At 39.2% G+C, this 22,730-nt stretch overlaps 1 protein-coding gene across 4 annotated transcripts in view; it reads right to left on the bottom strand.

Annotated features, from left to right (window-relative positions):
• Nucleotides 1–22,730, bottom strand: part of LOC116732539 (uncharacterized) — a 30,109-nt gene that overhangs the window by 3,273 nt on the left and 4,106 nt on the right. Inside the window, exons 2-17 of one of the 4 annotated variants that reach the window (XM_032582782.1) lie at nucleotides 13,342–15,598; nucleotides 11,011–11,072; nucleotides 10,642–10,680; nucleotides 10,283–10,546; nucleotides 9,875–10,149; nucleotides 9,599–9,783; nucleotides 9,222–9,356; nucleotides 8,990–9,088; nucleotides 8,858–8,907; nucleotides 7,151–8,097; nucleotides 6,361–6,531; nucleotides 6,242–6,276; nucleotides 5,152–5,541; nucleotides 4,822–4,884; nucleotides 1,926–4,667; nucleotides 3–1,547 (exon numbers count right to left, since the gene is read on the bottom strand). In XM_032582782.1, coding sequence (XP_032438673.1) covers nucleotides 3–1,547; nucleotides 1,926–4,667; nucleotides 4,822–4,884; nucleotides 5,152–5,541; nucleotides 6,242–6,276; nucleotides 6,361–6,531; nucleotides 7,151–8,097; nucleotides 8,858–8,907; nucleotides 8,990–9,088; nucleotides 9,222–9,356; nucleotides 9,599–9,783; nucleotides 9,875–10,149; nucleotides 10,283–10,546; nucleotides 10,642–10,680; nucleotides 11,011–11,072; nucleotides 13,342–15,598 — 9,259 coding nt within the window. Of the gene's footprint in view, nucleotides 1–2; nucleotides 4,668–4,821; nucleotides 4,885–5,151; nucleotides 5,542–6,241; nucleotides 6,277–6,360; nucleotides 6,532–7,150; nucleotides 8,098–8,857; nucleotides 8,908–8,989; nucleotides 9,089–9,221; nucleotides 9,357–9,598; nucleotides 9,784–9,874; nucleotides 10,150–10,282; nucleotides 10,547–10,641; nucleotides 10,681–11,010; nucleotides 11,073–13,341; nucleotides 15,599–17,583; nucleotides 17,724–22,730 lie in introns of those variants that run through there. The other 3 variants (XM_032582781.1, XM_032582780.1, XM_032582783.1) reach the window with 3 other exon arrangements.

Raw genomic sequence — 22,730 nt, 5'->3', positions numbered from 1 at the left:
ACCTCTGACTTTAGAGAGTCCTTGAATTGGCTCTCCAGACTCTGAGGCGGGGCTTCAAGCTGTCCTTCCTCTTCCTCAACAATCTCATCCAATGTAACGAGATCCTGCAGTTCTCCCTCTGCGAGTTCCACTTTCCATGTTGGAGTCTCTGTCACAGCTTCCTCTCCGACTTCATCTTCTCCCACCTCATCAAGGGTCACCAGATCCTGGGCGTCTACTTCCACCTTTTCGAAATCTTCTTGACTCGTCTTCTCCGGTTCCCATGTTGATTTCCTACTCCCTCCTCTGCTGCTGCTTCGACTCCTTCGCTGCATAGCTTCTCTTTCCCTGGACATTTTATCCTTACGGTCATCTTCTCTTTTCTTAGCAGCAGCTTGCCTTTTCTTCAGTTCTTCTTCCTCAGCCGCATCATCAGGATAATCTTCCTCATCTTCGCTCACCTGATCCAGGTTCACAAGAATATTTTCAGTTGCTTCTGTGTCCTTGCTCTTCGGTGATGTTGGTATATTCTTCTCTGATGCACCAACGTGATTTGGCTGATTTAAAGACTCGTCTTCCCCTACAACATCTGCTTTCAATGTACTCTCCTTCCCCTCTGTATCAGAGTCTTTAGCAGATGGATCCTCTTTATCCTCCAATGTTTTACCAGCTAACGGAGTCTCCTCTCTACCTGCTTGTTCAGATGGTTCTACAGTTGAGGGGCTGGACAGTACATGGTCAGTACTTGCTACCATATCTCCTGTAGTCTCACTCCCCTCCTGCATGGCTGTTTCTGTCATCGTCTCTTCTTGAACTTGATCTTCTTCCAGCGAATCTACAATTTGATAAATTGTCCCTCCTTCCTCCTCATTTAATAGTGACCTAATTATTTCCTTTGTTATGTCATCATCTGCAAAAGCGCTTGATGTTTTTGTGCATTCAGACTGGTCTACAGGAGCTGGGTCACCAACCACCTCATCCTCAACAGAGTCAAGAATCTGATATGTTGCTTCTTCTTCATCATCATCCTTTCTTGGCAAGTCAACCTTCAGATATTCTGTTTGTTTTTCACTTATTTTATTGTCTTTCTTTGGTCTTCCCCTCCTTGATGCTTGTGTTGCTGGCCTAACAACCTCTTCAACAGCATCCAATACTTCATAAGTAGCCTCCTCCCCACCAAAGTCCCTCATATCACTCTTCTTAGTTGGTGTACTTTCTATTAGAGGAACACAAACATCTGGTTTAGGAGTTTTCTCTCTGTCATTTTCCTGGGAATCTCTGGCAGGTGTGCGTCGTCTTTTTGTGAGGTTCTTGTCTTCCTTTGTTTTGGTAAGCAAATCAGTGTTGGCATTTGCAGTCATTTCAACATTTGTCTCACTTTCCGTCAGCAGACTGGCTTCTTCCATCACGTTTTTTTCTTGATCTTCTTCTAGAGAATCTACAATCTGATAAACAGGTTCTTCATCTTCCTCAGTTTGCTTTTTACTTGTTTTATTGTCCTTCTTTGGTCTTCCTCTTCTTGGTTTCTGTGTTGTTGGTTGGCCATCCTCAGCAGCATCCAATTCTTCACAAGTATTGTCCTCATCTCCAGTACTTGTTACAGCATCATCACTCTTCTTGGTTGGTGTACTTTCCTTTAGAGGAACTGTGTATTTTTCCTGAGAATTTCTGGCTGGTGTGCATTGTCCTCTTGTGAGGATCTTGTCTTCTTTCATTTTGGAAAACAAAACTGTGTTGACATCTTCAGTCATTTCAACTTTTGCCTCAGTTTCCTCTATATGAATGGGAGCTACCATCATGGTTTTGTCTTGATTACCTTCTACTGTATCTACAATCTGATAAACGGTCTCTTCTTCCTCAGTTAGTTTTTTACTGGTTTTATTATTCTTCTTTGGTCTTCCTCTTCCTGGTTTCTGGGTTGCTGGTTGGCCATCCTCAACAGCATAAATAATGGTGTCTTCCTCCCCAGGGTTTACTACAGGAGCATTACTCGCCTGTGTTGGTGTACTTTCCTTTAGAGGAACTACGTCTTTTTCATGGGAATCTCTGGTTGGTGTGCATTTTCTTCTTGTGAGGGTTTTGTCTTCACCCAATTTGGTAAACAAAACTGTGTTGAAATCTGCAGTCATTTCAATGTTTGGCTTACTGTCTTCATGAAGACTCGATTCTACCGTCATGGTATTTTCTTGATCTTCTTCGAGAGAATCTACAATCTGATAAACAGGCTCTTCTTCTTCCTCAGTTTGTTTTTTACTTGTTTTATTGTCCTTCTTTGGTCTTCCTCTTTTTGATTTCTGTGTGGTTGATTGGCCTTCCTTAACAACAATCAATTGCTTACAAGTATCGTCCACTTCACAAGTGCTTTTTACAGCAGTGTCGATCTTCTTTGTTTGTGCACATTCCTTTAGATGAACTCTGTCTTTTTCCTGTGCATCTCTGGCTGGTGTGTGTCTCCTTGTCGGGGACTTGTCTTCTTTCACTTTGATAAGCGAAACAATGTTGACATCTGCAGTCATTTCATCGTTTGTCTCACTTTTTTTCTGAAGACTGGATGTCACAGTCATGGTATTTTCTTGATCTTCTTCGAGAGAATCTACAATCTGATAAACAGGCTCTTCTTCTTCCTCACTTTGTTTTTGACTTGTTTTATTGTCCTTTGGTCTTCCTCTTCTTGGTTTCTGTGTAGTTGGTTGGTCATACTCAACAGCATCCAATTCCATACATATAGTGTCTTCATCACCTGTGCTTGGTACACCAGAGTCACTCTTCGTTAGTGCACTTTCCTTTAGAGGAACATCTATTTTTGGAGTTTTCTCTTTTTCTTTTTCCTTAGAATCTCTGACTGGTGTGCATCTTCTTCTTGTGGGGGTTTTATCTTCTTTTGTTTTAGTATTTTGTTCAACTTTCTTTGCTATGTTTTGTCTTCTTCCTCTAGTCGATCTCGTCACCACTGGTTTGTCACTGGAACTTTCTTCTTCCACAGAGTCTAGAACTGTGAACACATCCTCTTCTTCGTCATCAGATTTTTTAGTGTCTTCTACCGGGGTTGATGTCTTCTCATCTTTTTTGTTTCCTCTTGGTGTCCGTCTGCTACTACATCTTCCTGTGGTTGAGGGTTCTTTAACAGACTCGTCTTCAATGGAGTCCACGACTTCATAGACCATTTCCTCAAAATCCTCAAGACTCTCTTCTTCTTTTTCCGTCTTGCTGTCCTTTGTTCGTGTCACATATGTTCTTGTTTTGTCCTGTTGCTTTAGTGAATTTTCTTTCTCTTCACTTTTAAATATTCGGCTCCTTGAACATCCTTTTCTGGTCGGTTTATCATCTCCAGAGGTGGTTGCGCTTTCTTTCCTTCTTTGTTCCTTCTTCTCCATTTCTGATTCCGCCTCAGTTGTTGCTGGTTGATCGTCCAATGAATCTATGACCTCATAAGCCTCTTCATTTGTGGGTTCATCATCTGCTTTAGACAGAAGGTCAGTGGGAAATACAAGTTTTTGGTCTTTCAAAGTGTCAAAGTGTCTGCTGTCATTTTGGTCTTCTTCATTAGAGGTCTGACCAACCTCTCTGGAGGTTTCACAGACTCTCTCGTATGAACGAATGTCATTATTTTGTTTTACGCTACTGCTATTTGGAGTCTGGTTGGTTTCTTCATCATGGGTTGTGGCAGCCTGATGTTTAAGTGTGCAGTCCTGCAGCTTGGTGGACTCATCTACTTCCATTTCCTGGCATCCATCTGATGGACTATTGTCATTATCAGCTCCTTGATGAATGAGCTGGTCTTGCTCAGGTCCAGATAATTGCATTCCAGTTCTTCTGTCTTGGTTGTCATCCTTGTTTTTCTGTTCATCAGATTTTTCATTGAAGGAATCAAGAATTTGTTTATTCTCATTATAGCCTCTTTTTTCCTCAGTGCTTTCGCCATCCATGTCTTTTTTCTTATCCTTCACTTCGTTTTTCTTCATTTCTTTGACATTTTTAAAATCTGTCTTCAGATTCTGGATCTGTGAGCTCTGTCCCTCTGTGGGTTGAATCTTCGATGTTTTTATCCTCAACTCTGACTCAACAGTATTTGCAGAACAGCTCTCTGCTGACACATGGTGGTCAGACTTTGCCACTGCAATCTCTTTAGGTTTTACATCCCTTTTACCCACCTGCTGTGTTCCTACAGATGATTTGATGACTGCTGCAAATAAACGAGTACTTCGAACAGAGTATGATGTTTCTGAAGACCTAACAGGAGGCTTACTCTTGTTTGACTGAGATTTATGAGCAGAGGAGAGTGGAGTTTTTAAAGAATTAGAAGGGGGGGAGGAACTTTTACTTTTAACGCCACTAACAAATGAGGGTTTGGTTTCAAATTTGGGAGGTTCAGAGAAAAGTTTCTGCTTGTTTTTGGAATCGGATGTGGAACTTAAAGAGTCACTGCCTTTTTCAGACTTGGAGGAGGAAGAAGTTGAGCTCTTGCAGGCTTTTGAAGACCTTGTTGAGGTCTTACTGGCAGCAGAGGACACATCTGGGCTCAGCCTTTCTGTTGTATCTCTGGATATTGACTCTAATGAAACAGAGGTGTCTTCAACCAGTGTGTCATCCATTTCTTCACTAATCTCATCAACAGTCACAAAGTCTCCAAAGTTAAAGTCAAACTCATCAAAAGGATCCGAGTAATTATCCTCCTCTTTGCTTTCATCCTGGGTGGAGAAGAAATGACAGTAACGATAAATTTGATTCACAATAAAAGACAAAATCTTACACGTGAACTGTTTTTAGTAAAATATACGGAAAATACAAAGAAAATCTAATCCAAAAATATCATGATTAGGGAAAACAACTCTGCTAATTTACCTTTGTGAGTGGCGTGTATTCCTCCTTCATACCTTCAGAGGTTGTTTTGCTTACGGTGAAACTCTAAAGAATCAAATAACAAACATCAGTTTTCTGACTTTTAAAAGCATTTTTAGATAACTCTTAAGTTCAGCCACAGCAGAACTTTATTAGCCGTCTGGTTCACAAAAATGGCAGCCAAGTACTGAACAAAAAGTATCCATTAAATAACAGCATTTAAGTCCCAATTTTGATATTAGGTATCATAAAAGTACTAGTTTCCTCGAGTTGCTGTATTAGCAGTAGTTTCCAATACAACATCGAGATGCCATGATTTAGAGCCAGTCTCACCTCTTCACTTGTTTTCTTTTCTCCCTGTCTTAGTCTGTGTTCACGAAGTGCTGTTGTGAGCGCCCTGAAAAAATCTTCATTTATCTGAGGAAGTTCAGCATTGTCCTCCGGTTTGCCCAAAGCTGTGACTGACATGGTGGAGGTGTACGGAACAGGCGCGGTTTGTTTTTCTGCAGTGACGACTGCAGCTCTGAGTGGCTGCTTTCGCTCAGAATTTTCACTGGATTTACGAGTCACAGTCGGGATTGCACCAACCTCCGTTTCATTTTTTCCAGCCTTCATATCTGCTTTAAAAGAACCTGACTGGATGGGTTCTGCTGGCGTTGGAGAGACTGAGGCACAGGTTTGAGGTGGAGGTTGTTTCTTATTATGTGAATCTTTTGAAAGAGGCTGCAAACAAAACAGACAGCTAATATTACACAGTAAAAAGGCAGAAAAGGACAAAGTAAAGTTTTGACAGCCCAGAACGATATCATGCATAATGCACAAGTTCAACCTCGCCTTCCTCCCATGTAAAAACAATACACCTACACATATTTACAAATAACAAAATCTGTTGTTAATCTTTATTTTGCCTTTTTTATATATTTGTATTTTAAATGTTTTAATTAAGAGCACAGCAGAACTGAAGGTGAATTCCTGGTTTGAGTGCAGAAACGTGGTGATTAAACCTGATTCTGGTATTTATATTTGTGTATTTTACTCAAATTAAACTTGCAGCAAGTTGTAGCAAATTTGCTGCAATGGATTCTTCCATGTATTTTGAAAAATTAATGTTTATTTTCTGCACTGTTTCTGACTAAATAAATAACTATCCACATATTCTAATACCAGTCAAGAGGCTCTCAATCAGCGTTAATATACTCTTGACTGATGTTACTGGTAATGAAAGGAAAGAGGGATTTTTTGGTTTTTAAATTCAGTGAAACAGCAAATGGAGAATCTCATGATTTTATAAGAATTTAACCGGCATCCACAGATAAAGATCAGCCTTCTCCAAAACCCTAATAAACATTAATCAGGTTGGATGTTAACTTCCACACAAATGATGAACAATACTTATGAGTAGAGTTTTGGAAATAAAACTTACCATTGAGGACTTGACAGTTTTCTCTGGTGTGTGTTCTGTAAGACAAGTTGTTTTAGGGAGAAATAATGTGCAAACTTAAAGTATGCTCAAATATTGAGGTTGCTTGACAGACTTCTTACTTGTTTCTTTTTGTTGCTCCTGCTTTTCTGTCTTCACCGTGGCTGTGAGGGAGAAAATGTCAGCTGGTGCCATTGCACCATCAGCAGTCTTCTTTCCGGCAGATGTTGGTTCCTCAAGCTTCACGGCTACAACGTCGCTCACAGGTTCTGGTGTCAGATGACTGCTTACATCTGTCAGAGATTGTTCAGAGTAAAAATAAATGAATTTACACACACGATTTATTTCTATATTATGCTTATATAAATTCTAAAAACACTGGAGTCAATTATCAGGACAACATTTGTTCCTAAAGTAACTTGTTTAACCTCGTAAAAGGTAATGAATGGTGGCTATCTGCTAGGTTGATCAAGGTTCAAATAAAAGCCTCGACAACATAAAAACAGAAAAACTAGACCAATTTTCTTTTCTTGAAACTTCATCCCTAACACTTTGTAACTTTATAAAATATCTCGATACAAGCAAAAATGGTTTCATTTAGCTTTTATATGCAACAACAAAGGGGTGAAACATATTAAGGGATTTCCTAAAATGCAGTTTTTGAGCTGACAATCTGTGCCTTACCAGAGGCAGCAGAATAGAACTCTTCATTTTTCTGAGACGTTTGATCCATGCTAGTTTGCACGTGCTAGATCCCCTTTACTACAACCATCCCTAATGTCAACATCTGGTACAAAATTATGCCAAACCAATAGAAAGAAAAACACCTAATTTGCATTTTCTACTTTACGTCATTTTAAAAGTTTGCACAAAATTCGCATGACAACTGGATGGAAACTGTTTCAAACTAACCTTTCTGCTTTGTTTCTGTCTTCTTTGGAGACTGTGGTTGCTCACTTTCTGTCTTTAACTTTCTTGCTGGGAGTTCTGATTCCTCCATCGGACACGGCTGGACCTGCGATGAGTCTGTCACTAACATTTCTTCAGTTTTCACAGTGGCTTGCTGTGTTGGAGGTGGATCAGGAGATGTTTTACATGGAGACGACGAACATGGTGGAGTTTTAACTCTAGCTGCTGGTTTTACAGTTTCTGAAACTTGGTGTTTGGACTCAGCAGAACTCAAAATTTCTATGGGTTCTTCAGGTTCAGTCTTTCCAGGTTCAACATCTTCAACTTTGATTCCTATAGAATCCACTTTGAGACATTCTTCTACTTGATTGTCTTCAGAGGTTTCCACTGTGTCCACAGTTTTGGTCACCAGGGGGAGCTCTTCGCTTTCTGCTTTGGCAGCAGCCAGCTGGTTTTCTGATGGTGCTGATTTGGACTCCAAGTCCTTCACACCCAAAGTGTCAGGTTGGGTTTCAGCCTTCACCGGGTCTGACGATGTTTCTGCTTCAGGAGTCACTTCCTTCACCTGAGACGCCATTTTCTCCTCTTTATCTTCATCACTGACAGTTGTATCCGACGTCTTCAACACCTCAGCAGTCTCACTGGGAGTTTCAGCAGATTTTATTTCATCACTTTCAGGTTTTGTGTTTGTTGCTTCATCTTTAGAATCATCGGCATCAGAAGTCTTTACTGGACTTATAGTTTTTTGGACCCCTGAACCCGCTGTAGTTTTAACTCCAACCGGTTTTACTGCACATTTTCCAGCTGTATTGAGTTTTTTTACAGCTACCTGTTTGATGGGGACACCCTTTGCTTTTGTAGCAACTTTGCCTGTTGTGATGGTTTTAGCCCCAGGTATTGCAGGTGTCTTATCTTTTCCAGTGAATGTTGTACTGGACTCTGCAGACTTTCTGTAGAGAAAAGTCACAAAGGATGAAGTAAGAGGAGAATTATCTGAATCAAAGAAAAGAGATTTGAAGGTTTTTCTTAGGCTAATTTAACACATAAACAGTCTTCCAAAATGTCCTATCACGTTGTAGAAACTGGTTTTGCATGAAGAAAACTGCGGTATCAAATTTAGAGAAAAGCAACAATAACCTTCCTTGCAACAAAGAATGGCTGAGAACTTTACTAGCTATGCCTTACCAGGAGAAGACTCAACTCTAACAAATAACTATGTAAGGGTATTTAATAAAGCAGCCGGTAGACTTTTATCATAAGAAATATTTACAGAAAATAAAAGATAGAACAGGTCCAGACTACAACAAACAAACAATCCCTCACAACTTTTAGAGATCTAGGGTAAAGAAAGGACAGCTAACGTCTCTGTAGACCCCACACATCCTGGACACAAACTGTTTACTGTCAGAGAGCCCAGATCGATACCATGCCTATTTACACCAATTCAACCTCATCTTCCTTTTTTGTAAAAACTCTATGAATATATAAATGATCCATAATTTTTCTCTTAGATGTCTTCACTGAGAGCAAAGTAGAACCAAAGTTAAAGCTGATTCTGATATAGCACAGTATTTGATCTTGATTTCTTACTTTAAACTCAAACACATTTTGAGGCTAATATTTTTAATGTTGGAACTGAGTAGGTTTATCAAAACCAACCTTAAGTCTTTTATATAGTTCAACTTGAGTGTTACTGTGAGTAAATCTTACTTCTGCGAAGCTGACTTCTGCGCCGACTGAGGCTTCTTGGAAACAACGTTCTGTAAATAAATAACATTGATTCTGATTCAGTGCTGTTATTGAGCTTGGTAAATTTGTGAAGCAAAAGAGAAAGTGAATTACCATTTTTTTGTCAACATAGACAGTCAGTCCTTTCACTTGCAAGCATTGTAATTTCTTCAGTTTCTCTGCATCTGCCTCTTTCTCAAAATGGATGACTGCCTACAGGTACAGACAAAATTAAAGAATAAAATGTACAAGTCAAATTATGGCCACCCATCCCATTCATCTACTTTTTGGATATATCAACACATTGTTGGTCATGAAAATAATTAATTAGATGTATACTACATACCTGTAGTGATGCTCTTGCTATAATCACTTCTTTGACTTTTCCAAATTTCTCCAAGGCATCAAAAATGTCATCATGGGAAAGGGAAGCGGAAACGCTAGAGAGCCTCACTTTGCCAGCAGATAAGGACTCAGCAGTCTGAACAGAAAGGAAAATAAATAAAAAGATAAAAACATGAAGCACCAATCTTTTTCTTTTTTGTAAAAAACGTCTAAGCACTGTAAAGTCTCAAGTTATACAACCTTCGCACATTCGTTTTAATTAAGGAGATGCAAGCTGATGGCTTTTTCTCTGAAACTTTTATTTTGAAGAATCACAGCCCAAAGTCAGAGTAAACAGATAAAACAAGGCTTCATATCAATTTGTCAAATGAAACTCACCATAGGCTTTGCTGAAGAGCTTTTCCCGCTCTTTGGATGGCTGGATGTGGCTTTAGATGATTTAGCAGAAGATGTCTTCTCTGTGTTGGAAGAGGACTTCATCTTAGCCAGTTCAGCCAGCAACGCAGGAGCCAGTGTTTTAACCATGGCCTCCAGGTTAGATTGTTTGGACAAAGATTGGACAGCTAGAAGAACAATGAGAATTTGTGATTTACCAGCATGAATATACTTGTTGATTAAAAGTTGAAGGTAAAATATCTTGGGCATTCTTCAGACCTGTTGTTTCCAGGAGTCTCTTAGCCAGTCTGTCGGCACTTCTGGACCTCTTATGCTGAGGTGCGGATCTCTCCGCTGGTGACCGCGCCTCACGACTTCTCCTTGGTGACGAGTGTCTCTCATCGCTTCTTCTTGGAGATGATCGACGCTCATAGCTTCTCCTTGGTGACGACCGCTTGGCTTCCCTCTTCCTGGGAGGTGATCGCCTCTCGTAACTTCTTGAACGTGAGCGGTGGTGAGACGAGGTTGGGCGATCATAGGAACGAGAGCGGGACCTAAAAGAAACAATTGGTCAATTATAGCTGACTTAAAAATTTGATGGCATTTATATATATATATACATATATATATATATATATATATATATATATATATATAAAAACATTGTTAGTATATTTTTTTAAAAACCTGCGAGAGTGTCTGGAAGTATGTGGCGATCTGCTACTTCGTCTCTCTCTTTGACCATCAGAGGAATAATGGCGTTGTGGACTACGTGATCTAGAGCGGCTGCTACGTTTTTGTCTTCTACTCTCTGACCCATAATGGTGGTGTGGACTTTCCTTGCGATCCTCTGATCCACGTTGGCGATGAGGGCTGAGAGAATGGGAACGAGTCTCATGGGAACTCTGGCCAAGAGTAGTGGGGGAGGCTTGGGTACCTTTACCTGGACCACTGTGGAGAATTATGACCAAGAAAAGCATGGTTGAAAAACAGAAAAGGAGAACGATCATAAGGTGTCATAACTATGACTACAATCCAGCAGTTACCTCAATAACTCCAGTGTAGTCCCATCCCAATCAGGATATCTTTGGGAAAAAAAATAAAAAAACAATTAAAATCAAAAGGAGACAAGGTTCCAATATTAAGACAGCAACAACTCAAGAAATCAACTGACTTAGGAACGATTAAAACCAATTTGTAGTTGTTCGAAAATGTGGGCCTCAACTGAAGGAACATTAAATTTGGGCAATGACTATATGAACATATTTCTGATTCCTTCTTTAAACCACATAGTTATGCGGTTATTGTTGTTCCAAAGTATATCTATAAACACCTGCCCCATGAACATCAATAGAATTTTTATTGTAACACAGTGGGAAATTATGGAGTGAAAGCAAAGTTTATTTTAAACTCACCGTAACCTCAGCAGTCTGCAGCTGTTGAGATGAAGGCTAGTGTTCTGGTGGGAGAGCCAGTCCTATTCAGAACAACAAAAAGATGTATTAAAACACCACTGTTATTAAACCTAACATTAAATCATCAAAACCTTTGTTTTTAAAGTATATTCAGACAATAAAACAGTATTTTACTAAGTTTAGTAATTACTAAACAAAGAACAAAGATACAGAAATAAAAACAAAGGGAAAAAAAACTGCATGAACCCAAATCCAAAATTAAAACATCATCAAGAGCACAATCTTTATCAAAAAGGCTTTACAGAATTGTAACAATGACAAAAAGCCTTTGGGAACTTCCATCGTTTGGTTCTTCAGTCTTCTAGGTCTTGAAATATCTTGAGTCTCCTAAATCCCATCAGGATCGTTGCAATGTTCAATTCAAGGAAGAAAAAACAGCTTGAGAAGGGAGGGATTGATAGGAAAAAGATGAGAGGTATAATGTCCGTCTTTAAGACATATTATGCAAACAAAAAAATAAAAATGGTGGTTTGTTCGTCTGAAGGTAGCCTGGTAAAAACCAGACCCTTGTTCTATACTTTGCTTCATACGGAAGATTTAGACCCTCAACAATTGCTGGACTCTGTTGAAGTTTTCAATGATTGGATCTGATTTTACCCAATCACTAACATTTGGTCATGATGTATATAAGAACGATAAAGGAAGCTATGCTCTGATGCTTACTGGAATTTGCACATAAACAACCCCACTGCAAAGAAAGAAGTGCAGAGCTGTACAAAATGGCTGTTAATCAGATCTGCTGGCTTTCCAAGACAAATTTAAGGGTCTCTTTACACCTGATAACCCGGTAGACTCGGTTTGATTTGGGGACCAAAATTGTAACATTTTCAGCGGGTGTGGTCCTCTTTTACAATGCAATGTGTCTAACGAAGCCTTTGAGCAACCTGTTCCCCCCCCTCACCTGTGGTGGCACTGCAAGAAGAACCACTGGAAAATAAATAAATAAATAAATAAAAGAGACAAAAACCTCAGAAGAAGACATTGAGCACATCTTCATTCTTCACAAAATGATTATTAAAATGGAGTGATGCCACTGGTGGTAGGATTTCTCTTTTGTCACATGAGACATTTCTCCTGTTAGCATGTTTGTTTTGGTTGCATTTATCCAGAATGCCCTGCACTATAGTTCACTTTCTGCTTATGGAGCAGTGTCCGATCCACATGGCATTCACATATGCCTTTGAACTGCACTAGAGTTCACTTCAAGCAAACAGAGACCTAGGTTTTCAGGTGGACCAAATTTAGCTTTTTGGTCCACATCAGAATTTGATTGTCCATTCATGCCTCCCCAAACAAACAGGACCGACCTTCTAGGCAAACCAATGAGAGTTTGATGGAAGTGGACTACACAAGGTGAATGCACCCCAAGAATCCATGGAATACTAGGCTTCACAGCGTCTCTTCCTCCTCTGGCATTGCCAAACTACAACCCTATATAGGCAGAATACAATTCAAAAACACATCAACTCCTCCTGTTCACTGACCGGTCCTAATGAAATGCATCCTAAGAAATCAAGCTCAGTGGGACAAATCCCAGATGGAGCACTGAAAGGAGACGAGAATCGAGTGTAGGAAAGCAATGGTCAGGCAAGTCAGATAGTAGAGCAGGAACCAGAAAGAAGGGTAAGACCAAATGTGCTACTTGAAGAAAACAGAATAAATAAAAGGTATTTGGTCTTAACCCCAGAAGGAGTTAGAAAAAGCTTCTCCTGAAGCTCTTACAAAAAATAAATATGTTGGAGGTAAAAAATAAAAATATTCTGCATCTTCCATTGATCCTTTACTTCTGCAGAGACCCATCTTGTTCTTCTCAATGTCCAAGAAAACATTTCCCCACATTTCAGGCAGATTTATACATGTGATTACACAACAAGCATGGTTAGTCCAATAACATTCATTCCATGCCACTTAAACATCTATATCAATCTAATACAAAATGTTTCCTGACTAGTTTCAGGTGATCAAATTTATATGCAAATCCCACAATGGAACTTTATAAATCAATAAATAACTGCTGCTCGTAACATTTTGGTACATACCTTTTAGTTTGGAACAGGGTTGTTAACCATGAAAAGTTGAACAATAACTTCTGTGGTTTGATATTCACAATAGTTCATGTTTTATAACAGTCTATGTTAATCAACTCATGCTCCAATTAAAAACGATATTTTCTCAAACATAAACATGTCAGTTTATATTGAAAATCAGGATGAATCTCCAACATACACCAACAACGTCCTAAATGTAAGGAGAACAATTTCTTCCACTCACCTTCATATTGGTACATTCTTTCATACAAAGACAACAGGTATGAGGAAATATTCTTGGTGTTGCTGCAGCGTAGTCCTGCATCATGGCCGGTGTTGGTAGTTTAGACGGACCCATCTTTGGTACTGATGTCTGGTCTTTGAAAACTGGAGGCGGCATACGAGGCATAGCATCCATCCGGCCTTGGGCTGGTGTAGGTATAGAAGAACGAAGTAGCATTGGGGCTGGCATAGGAAGAGGAGGATGGATTGGAACTTGGGCTGGTGTAGGTAGAGCAGGACAAACTGGAAAGAGAGACAACCGGGGTGGCATGGAAGAGGGAAGACCTTGTTGTACTTGTTTCAGAGGCGGAATCGGCTGCAGATGCATTTGAAATTGTGGCTTCTGTGGTGGCGGTCCTTGATGCTGTAGAATTGGCTGCTGTTGTGCTGGTATCTTATTCACCTGTTCAGGAGCTTTTAATCCTTGACCTTGAGTTTTGCTCTTATTATTGTTGCGAGAGTCATTACTGTGAATAAGCACAAGGCCAGGACGCCCAGGATGAACTCCACGACTTAAATTACAGGGTGGACTGAATGGCTGGGGTTGAGTGGATGCCTGGCAAACTGGCTCCGGCTGCTTTGGGGAAGGAATTTGGGGGTCTTCTGGCTTGAGTAGTCTTAATTCTGTGTCTTTGTTCAGCAATCCAAAAGATGGGAACAGCGACGTTGAATTTTGGCTTGTTTGGACTCCCAATTTTTTAGATAGATCGCTGCTTGATGATGCCACAGGGCTCCTCAGTGAGTCAACAGTGGAGACAGCACTCATCTGGCTATGTGAAGAGACAACTGGTCCAGTTTTCAGCTCTCCCTGGCATCTTTGAAGTGGATCTCTGACATGGCTGCTAGGTTTGAAAGTGTCCGTATACAACAAACTTCCACCCGCACAAGTCACAGCTGAACTGCTAATAGTTCTTCCAACTTCATTCCCAACCCCTGTGGTATATTTTCCAGTGTGTCCATATTCAATCACTTTACTTGGTTTAAGAACAGTGGATGATATTTGATCTGAATTGAACCCTGCTCTTATGGAAGGTATAAACTTGTCATTTTCACCCATACTTCTGATGGGTTGAGTTGCACTGTAGGGCTTGGATTGAACAGCAGTTGCAGCTTTCTTTTCTTTCTCCAGCTTTATTTGTCTTAGAATGAAAGGCAGGTTCTCTGGTGTTATCTGGTCTTCAGGGTAAGAGATTAGGTGTTCCAAGTCTTCTTTTTCAAGACCAAAGTGCAGGAGGATGTTAGAGGCTGATTCTGAAGTATACTTTGGGCGAATGGGCTCCGGAGGAGGCACAGACTTAGCTGGTCTTTTTATGTCATAGTCACCCAAACCTGGAGTGGATGACATATGTTTTCCTTCACTGGAGGTACTGAAAAGACTTGCACCACTGCTTAGGAAGCTGGAGGACGCAGATGAATATTTTTTTGACGACTCTTCCTCTGAACCCCTCTGGCATATAGGCAACCAGTCCAAACTGTTGTTACTACTGTCCACAGTAAATGATCTGTTTACTAGAGTAGCAGGAGATGTCAAATATGAAGGCATTCCTTTGTTTGAAGAAGGAAATATGTCTCTTTGAACGTTAGTAAATTGGGTATTTTGGCTTGAGGAAGTTTGTATCACCTCCTCCCTGGCTCTACTGATATTCAAGTCCAAACATCTGTCTATGTCGTCATCCACGGTAATCTTATTCCTCTCCGGTCTGTAGTTTCCTGGTAAAGACATAATGGATGGTATAGGTCCTCCAGAGAGTCCACGGGTAAGACCAGAAGATCCAGAAGAGCTGAAGTTGGAACCAGAGCCAAAGTGAGGCGGTGGCTTCCGAGGATCCATCTCCATTTGCCCACCAGAGAGTCCATAAGGTCCCTGGGATGGCATCTGTTTGCCAGGGGCAAAGGGATTATACATCGGATGAGACATAGTGTTGGCAATCTTCAGAAGGTTCAGGAGATTGATGGCCACAGCAGTTGGCGAAGGTGGTTTTGTGGGCAACCCCAGAGCAGGTATATGGGTGTTTGATGTCAAGGTTGGAGCACAGCCACCAACAGCGAGAACATTGTTCATCTGCGTTAATGCTAGCTGAGCCTTCAGCTGGGCCAACTGCAAAGAAGCAGCTTGCCTTCCTGTCAGTGACGCGCTCCCAGGAAGTCCGCTGAGAAGTGGGGTTGTTAGGACCCCTGGAGCAGGACACGGGGCACAATTCTCCAAAAGCAAAGAAAAGCTGCAAAGTTTAAAAGAACAAAGACACAAGGTTAATGACTGGGGCTAGACTTTAGTTTTGTAGCCGAATGAAATCCATCAATTGGAGGTTTCCTGTCCATTAGCCAACTTTTCTGTTGGCAACACAGACATCTTGACAATATATTTTCCAAGTCTTACAGAATATATCAGCAGATATGGTACAGAAAACACTTGCATAGTAGTTTATAAGACACAAAAACACAATTGTTTACTAGGGACCATTTCCATAGTAACAAAAAAAAAACTGTTAAAAATAAAAGCTCACTGCCACAGAAGATCCCAAATAGATGGAAGACAATTGATTTGATCTTTTAATTTAAAACAAAATGTACACTAAGGGGCGTTTCATTGTATAATCAGTTTTAAGGTTGCAAAATTCTGTCTTTACTGTACATTCTTGGGAAGCCGATGAACTGCAACAAAACTTCCAAGAAGGTGATTTCCAGAGTAAATGTTCTATTAAAAAAGAGGAACAAATCAACAGAGTTGTCACATACAAAGTCAAAATGCAAACTAAACATTTATTTCTTGAAACATATTAAACCTAATCTGACATATAGTCTTGCACTAAATCGAACAGTCTGCTGAACCAGGCGACATTTTGGGGATCTAATAAAACAAATAAGGCTCTGAAGTAGTGATGACCCAAATTGATTCTGCTGATGACTTATCTTGACTCCATCTTCTGAAGATCAGATGTCAAAAAAAGGATTACATTGATGAACCTGCAAAAACAAACAAAAGGGTGTTTTCCCACCTGATGGTCCGGTAGACTCGGTTCCATTGAGGACCAAAATCACAAAATTTGTTCCAATTTCAACTGCTGCAGTTTGCTTTCACACTACACTGTATCATAAGAACCAAACACTATGAGCAAGCTGTTCCCCTCCTCGTGGTGCTACACCAAGAACCAGTGAAGGATACAACAAGACGACACTGAGTTCAACTTCCCTCTTCAGGAAAAGCCAACAAAATCGCAGTTGTGTCACATTTTAGCAGTTGTAGGATTTCTATTTTGTCTTTGGCAAAAGACCACAAGCCATTTCTCCCACAAGCGCTAGATATGACCATTGTTTTTTGTTGTATTTACCTGGAATGCCCTGCGCTGTAGCACACTTCCTGCTTTTGGAGCAATCTCTGGTCCCATTGACATTCACATGTATATATGCACCAGAGTTCATGTCAACTGAGCCGAAAACTGGGTTTGTAGGTGGACCAGAGTTTGCTTTGTTGGTCTGCATTACACATTCAAATGAGCTGAACTTTTTAGGCCAACAAACTGGAGTTTGAGTAAAGTAGACTGAACAGGCCTGGTGTGAATGTTCCCGAAGTGGCTTGATCTGTTTCTTCTTTGGATCACCATGGGACACATTTTTGTTGCCCTCTTCAGTAGTTCTTCTGCATCACAGCGATGTACCAATGGGCTTTGTTCATTCGCCAAAGGAAAAATATCTAATTTCAGCACCTCTGATAGAGCCCTTGTACACAAAATATGTTTCTAGGACCAAAAGACAAGCTTCAATGGCAATAATTTCTGCTTTTTATTTATCTCCTCTGATCTGTTTAACAGCTACAGTCTCAGATCAGCTCAGCCCTCCAGGACTGTCAGCAGCAGAAACAGAAACTTTATACCTGTTGGGGAAAATATAGACTAGATTTGCTTTGCATTTCCCCGCATGATGGCAATGATATAGTAGGATCCAATTAGATTCTTGATTAATATGGGTTGTTGCTATGTTGTTGTACAGAGTTTTTGTTCAATGTGCCCTTTTTAAATTTGAGCCCCGGCCCCTCCATAGGTCTCTGCACGGCTCTGTATATTGGGGTCCTAACCAAAAACCTGGCATATGTTGTTCCAGACGTTTGCCTCAGCCTGCTAGGCCTGTGGAAACCGTTCCAGATTATAACAGGGAAAACAGCGTTTTCTCACCGTTCGCCGCTTTTACATCAACATTATGTACATACCACTCGCTATTAGTGTGCAGCTTCCCTTTTTCACGAACTCCAAACGGCTCCTCTGATCGATTAAAGTGATATTTTAGGTTCCTCCATTAGCTTCTCCGGCTGTTAGCAGGCAGCCAGGTTACGAGTGAACAGACATGCGCAGAACGATTCGTGTTTCCGCTTTGGTTCCCTCCAGAGTAAAAGTCCAACCGTTAAAGACCAAGTGGAAAGGTCGCACCATATTCACGACGGCGAGTGCTGACTGTCGCGGTGTTTGGGTGGCGAATAAGTGGCATTTTGTTAATATTTTAACAGTATGCCAAACTTTTCTGCCACATGGCTAAATTTAACACTACAAGTTTTATACAGTACCACTTTCACTGCTTACAACAGTTGTTCTTAAAAAGTCTTTAAAAGAACATGTTTTTAAGGATGTTCTTAAAAACATCCTAAATTATTTAATTTAGGATGTTTAGTGCTTTAATTTAACAAGATTAAAGCACTAAAATTACTTTGTACTGAATGGATTTAAATGCTATTTTATTGGAGAATGTGAAAACAATATTCTTTTCAATACTTTTTGAAACACAATGGATAGGGCCTCTAAAAAATAATTCTCTCTTTAATCTCAGAATTTAATTTCCAAATCCTAACAAATTTTAATTAGTCCAGCAGTCAAATTATTTTTTTACTTGTCTTCTACGAATAAACATTTTTTAAATGACAGATTCCTAAATAAAACAATGTTACAAGAACTGCACTTCATACATCAGACCTGCAAACTTAGAAAACATGATTTGATTTTTATTGGGAAGAATAAATATATTTAAACATTCCCCCACCCAAAAGTTATCTTATTTCATTAATATGTCATTTCAGTAAAAATATCAAATTGCAACTTAGTCAGACCTCTGTACACATGCAAAGGTGCAAACATATTGTAATTTATTTATAGTATAACTGGTTTAAATAAAAAAAACTATGCTGTCAGTAATGGAATGAGCTGAAAATATATAAAATTATGTCTTAAATGGGAGAAACATAGAGAAAAGCTTGTGTTTGAGACTTAAAGTTGTTTTCTGGTTTGTTTTATTTCAGAAAGTAATCCCAGACTCTCCATAATCCTCCAAAACATTCCCAGTTTTCCCAACTGTATTTAGCAACAGATCAAGCCTGTAGCATATGAGCTCCATATCTTTGATAAAGAACAACTATTGACTTTATGAGTCAACAGCTAATCAAACAGCGTTGATGAATATTTTCATTAACGGATTATTCACTGATGGGTATTGCTGCAAATTACTAATATATCCCCTTCATCCCCTCTCCTGGACCAAAGGGCTTAACACCTGAACGCAGCACAACAGCTGACTGGCAGAATGCAGGCGGTGTGTGTCTGGAAGGAGAGGCTGAGCCAAAAGAAGTCCAGTTTATTTTCAGCTGTCATCGCTACTCTGACAGAGGCTCGTTTCAGTGACCTCAGAGCTGACATGACATATGCCTGAACGGGTGAATCTCTGTTAAAACAACCAGAAAACACTGACTTCTTTATCAAAACTGTCATCATCTCAACATTTTGTCAGTATCTTTTACATGATTTAAAAGAAATCTAAACTGATTGATTAGCTCTTTTCACTTTGTCTTTTTAATTGTATGTCTTTGCACTTTTTTGTGTTCAAAAAGTAAATATGAGTGGCATGATGGAGGTACTGAGGTCTAAATTGAAGCGAAGAGGAGACAGTCTTTTTCTCTTACTTTTAAGTGTTTTAGTGTTTTCATTTTGTCCTTTCCATATTTTGAATGCTCATCGATTTTACCTGTAAAGCACTTTGTCGCAGGTGTTGTTGTTTTAAAGTGTTTCATAAATAAATTAGTAGTGGCTTATTTAAAAAATTAAAACTATATTTACAAAAGCATTAACACCATTTTTGTCACATACAACAACAAACTTTAGTGTATTGTATAAGACATAAACACAAATTGGCACATTATTGGGAAATTAAAGGGAAATCATACATTGTTTTCAATATGTTTTTACAAATAAAAACTGAAACGTGTGGCCTGTTCTTGTACTCATTCCCCTTTGGTCACTCTTCTATGAAATCCAAGTCCCTTAAAGAGCACCTCATTAGTAAATAGAGTCTGAGTGTGTGTAATTTAATCTCAGAATAAATCCAGCTAATACTCAACATCTGTTAACATGAGCAACAGGTCCAAACCTAAATAAAGTTAGAATCGGAGGCTGACTGAGCTCAAGCTGGTTTGCACAGTCAAAGATTTAAGTCTCTAGATATGCAAAACAACTTTCAGCCAAAGGAAGTTATAAAGAGTATTGACTCAGGGGAGTGAGTAAAAACATATGCCACAACTTCTGTTGGTCAAACACATCAAGTCCCAATGAAAACCAATAAAATTTGTGGCTTTCATGTAATAAAATGAAAAATAATTAATAATTATGCAAGGCATAGTTACATGTTGTGCTGGTGTAGCAAATTTCTCATGTTACATCATAAAAGAACATTTCCTTTTGTATGGACAATCTAGACCTAAATGTAACAAAAACAGATCATAACAAAATGGCTGCCATTAATTTATTATTCTCTATGCTTTAGTGACCTTATTTCTTCTTTAAAAGGGCAGTTTTATGTAAAATCGACTTTTTTTTTTCTATAGCTTTACATCATTTCATAATGTTATTCCCTCATCAAAAACATACCGGGAGTGTTGCTTTTCTTTGATATGTGTTTAAGAAATCCTTCAAGCTCCATGGCAACCATTCAGCTATACAAAACGTCTGGGTGGATCTAGCTCCACCTTCGAGGGACAGCTCCTCCTCAGAGCTGCAGTTTCTGAGATTCCGCCTCACAGAGCTGCTCCTTCAGACTAGCTAGAAGCAATTAGCAATCACTTGGTGGAACTGTTCACCTGTTGAGGTCATTGAAACATTATTAAAGGGTTAATAGAGGAGCCATGTTGGATTGACTTCTTGAAGGCGAAGTTTCAGAAAGAGCAGGAGTTTCTTAAAGAGACAGAGGCCCAATTTCAATGCATTAAATTATGAAGTGAAATTCCTTTTAACTCATATTTGATATATAAATATTTTTTTACAACAACTGAAGGTTAAATCTGCAGTAAAATGACACTACATGCCTTGACAATACATAATCCTGCCCCTTTAAATACAGTAAAATTTAAAAATACAAATAATGAACACTGATCAGTCTCTGTTTGAAGAGAAGCATTAAAACCTCGCAGCTTTCAGCTGCTTTCTCTGCCCCAACGACAGTTCCCAGTTTATGTCACATGGGCATGTTGTTGTCTCAGCAGTTTCTTGGAGTCCATGCCCTTCGTTGACATGCCCAGCAACAGGCGGATGGGTTTCAATCGTCATGCACTCGGGATGCGAAGTCCAAACTGAAACCCACACCAGACAAACGCCGCTGCTACACATGTCTTGGTCGTAAATCTCTCTGCGGCTCTGCCACTTTATCGCCCGTCCCGCTTACATGTTCTCGACAAATGACTGGGAGAATATTTATGGCTGACCTTAAATTAAGGATCGTTAGATAAAAGTATAAAAGCGAGGTTCACTGGACCTGCTGAGGAATCTAATCCTGCCGTGTACTGAAGGGCATTTAGAGTTTAGGTTTAATCAGCGCTGATGGAAATAAATTACGTCCGGCTCAGACAGAGAGCCGCGGTCACTCAGCACCACGAGGCCTGGATATACAAGTCTGGATCAAAACTGAAACTGTTGATTAGTCCAATCTGTCGACTAGTGATGAAACTGCATGAATGGTCAATAATTGGTATTTTTTACAGCTGTTCAGAAATAATGTGGATTTTTAAATTCAACTGTTGGAATGTTTAAACTAAACAAAATGCTGAATGTTTAATATCTGAACTAGAACTGAATTGGTTTGAACTAGCTGAATCTAAATCTAAAGGTCAAGTGTTGCTACATTGAGGTCAAAGTGACGTTTCAAGTTCACAGTCACAAGGCTGCATTTCTGGAGCTCAAATTTTAGCTTGCAGTCCAAACATTTACAAGGTATAAATGTTTACAACACCACAAAAAGCACCATAAAAGTGTTAGACAAATATAAACTGTGGTGAAATAGCTAGCAAAGAAAATACTAAATAGCGCCCATGCTAGCTGTATATTTAAAAATAAATGTTTATTTATGTAAGTATGTATATGAGCAGTAGATATGATTCATTACTGTTGGATCTATGAATATGGTACGCAAGCATAAGCAAACTAAATTATTTGCTTGTAAAATGGCATTTTATTTTGTTTACTTTTTTATGTTGTAAATTTACTAAAATAAAGCTAATCTGATTTGATCTAATCAGATCAAGAAAAGCAATTTAAAATTTTACATAATTTATTACACATAATTTTAAAAAAACTATATGCACAGGTACAATGTTAAATGCTAAATATTGATAAAAATACATTTGAAATTGCAAAATTTTTTAGCTAAAACTAGCATAGCATGTAATATAAGCATTTATGTTTGTTTTCTTAGAACTTTGCTATATGAAATAGCAAAATTATAAAAGTTGTCTGTGCACATGTAAATCATTCCAGATAAATGTTTAAAATGCATAAATAAATAGTTAAAGATGTTTTTTTTTCTCATGTAATTTGTAATTCAGGGTAAATCTTTGTTTCTTACATTTATTATAAAGGATTCAGCTGAGGTTTTCCAAACCACCAAAAGCCCAAACAAATGTTTTACAGCATTACATTTTTAGTAGTATTAGTAGTTTCAATAGTTGTAAAAGAAAATCACTGGGAAATGTGAACATAAACAAGTCTTAAATATTTATTTACTGGGGGGCTTTTTCAGATAATCTTTCACTCAGTAATGACAAAAACAAACTCCTCCAAGTTGAAATCATAAAAAATGTCTCCAGTCCAACTTCACAGGGGGCCAAAGTGAATCTGACAGCTGAAAGTGATCGTCGTAGGAGATAACGTAACGGCGGTGAGTTTGTGCCCAGTTTGAGTTACATCATCAGACCAGAGCTTCGCCTACAGCTGAGACTTTTCATCACGTCTTCATCTCTCAGGCTCACTCACACTCTGAAACTGTTTTCCACTGACAAGTCCGGAGACATTTGCTATTTTAAGAAGCTAAAAATATAAATGAATGAAGGAA

Source organism: Xiphophorus hellerii, chromosome 14, assembly GCF_003331165.1.
Source record: "Xiphophorus hellerii strain 12219 chromosome 14, Xiphophorus_hellerii-4.1, whole genome shotgun sequence".
NCBI lineage: Eukaryota > Metazoa > Chordata > Actinopteri > Cyprinodontiformes > Poeciliidae > Xiphophorus > Xiphophorus hellerii.
This window is presented reverse-complemented; position numbering and strand designations above follow the sequence as displayed.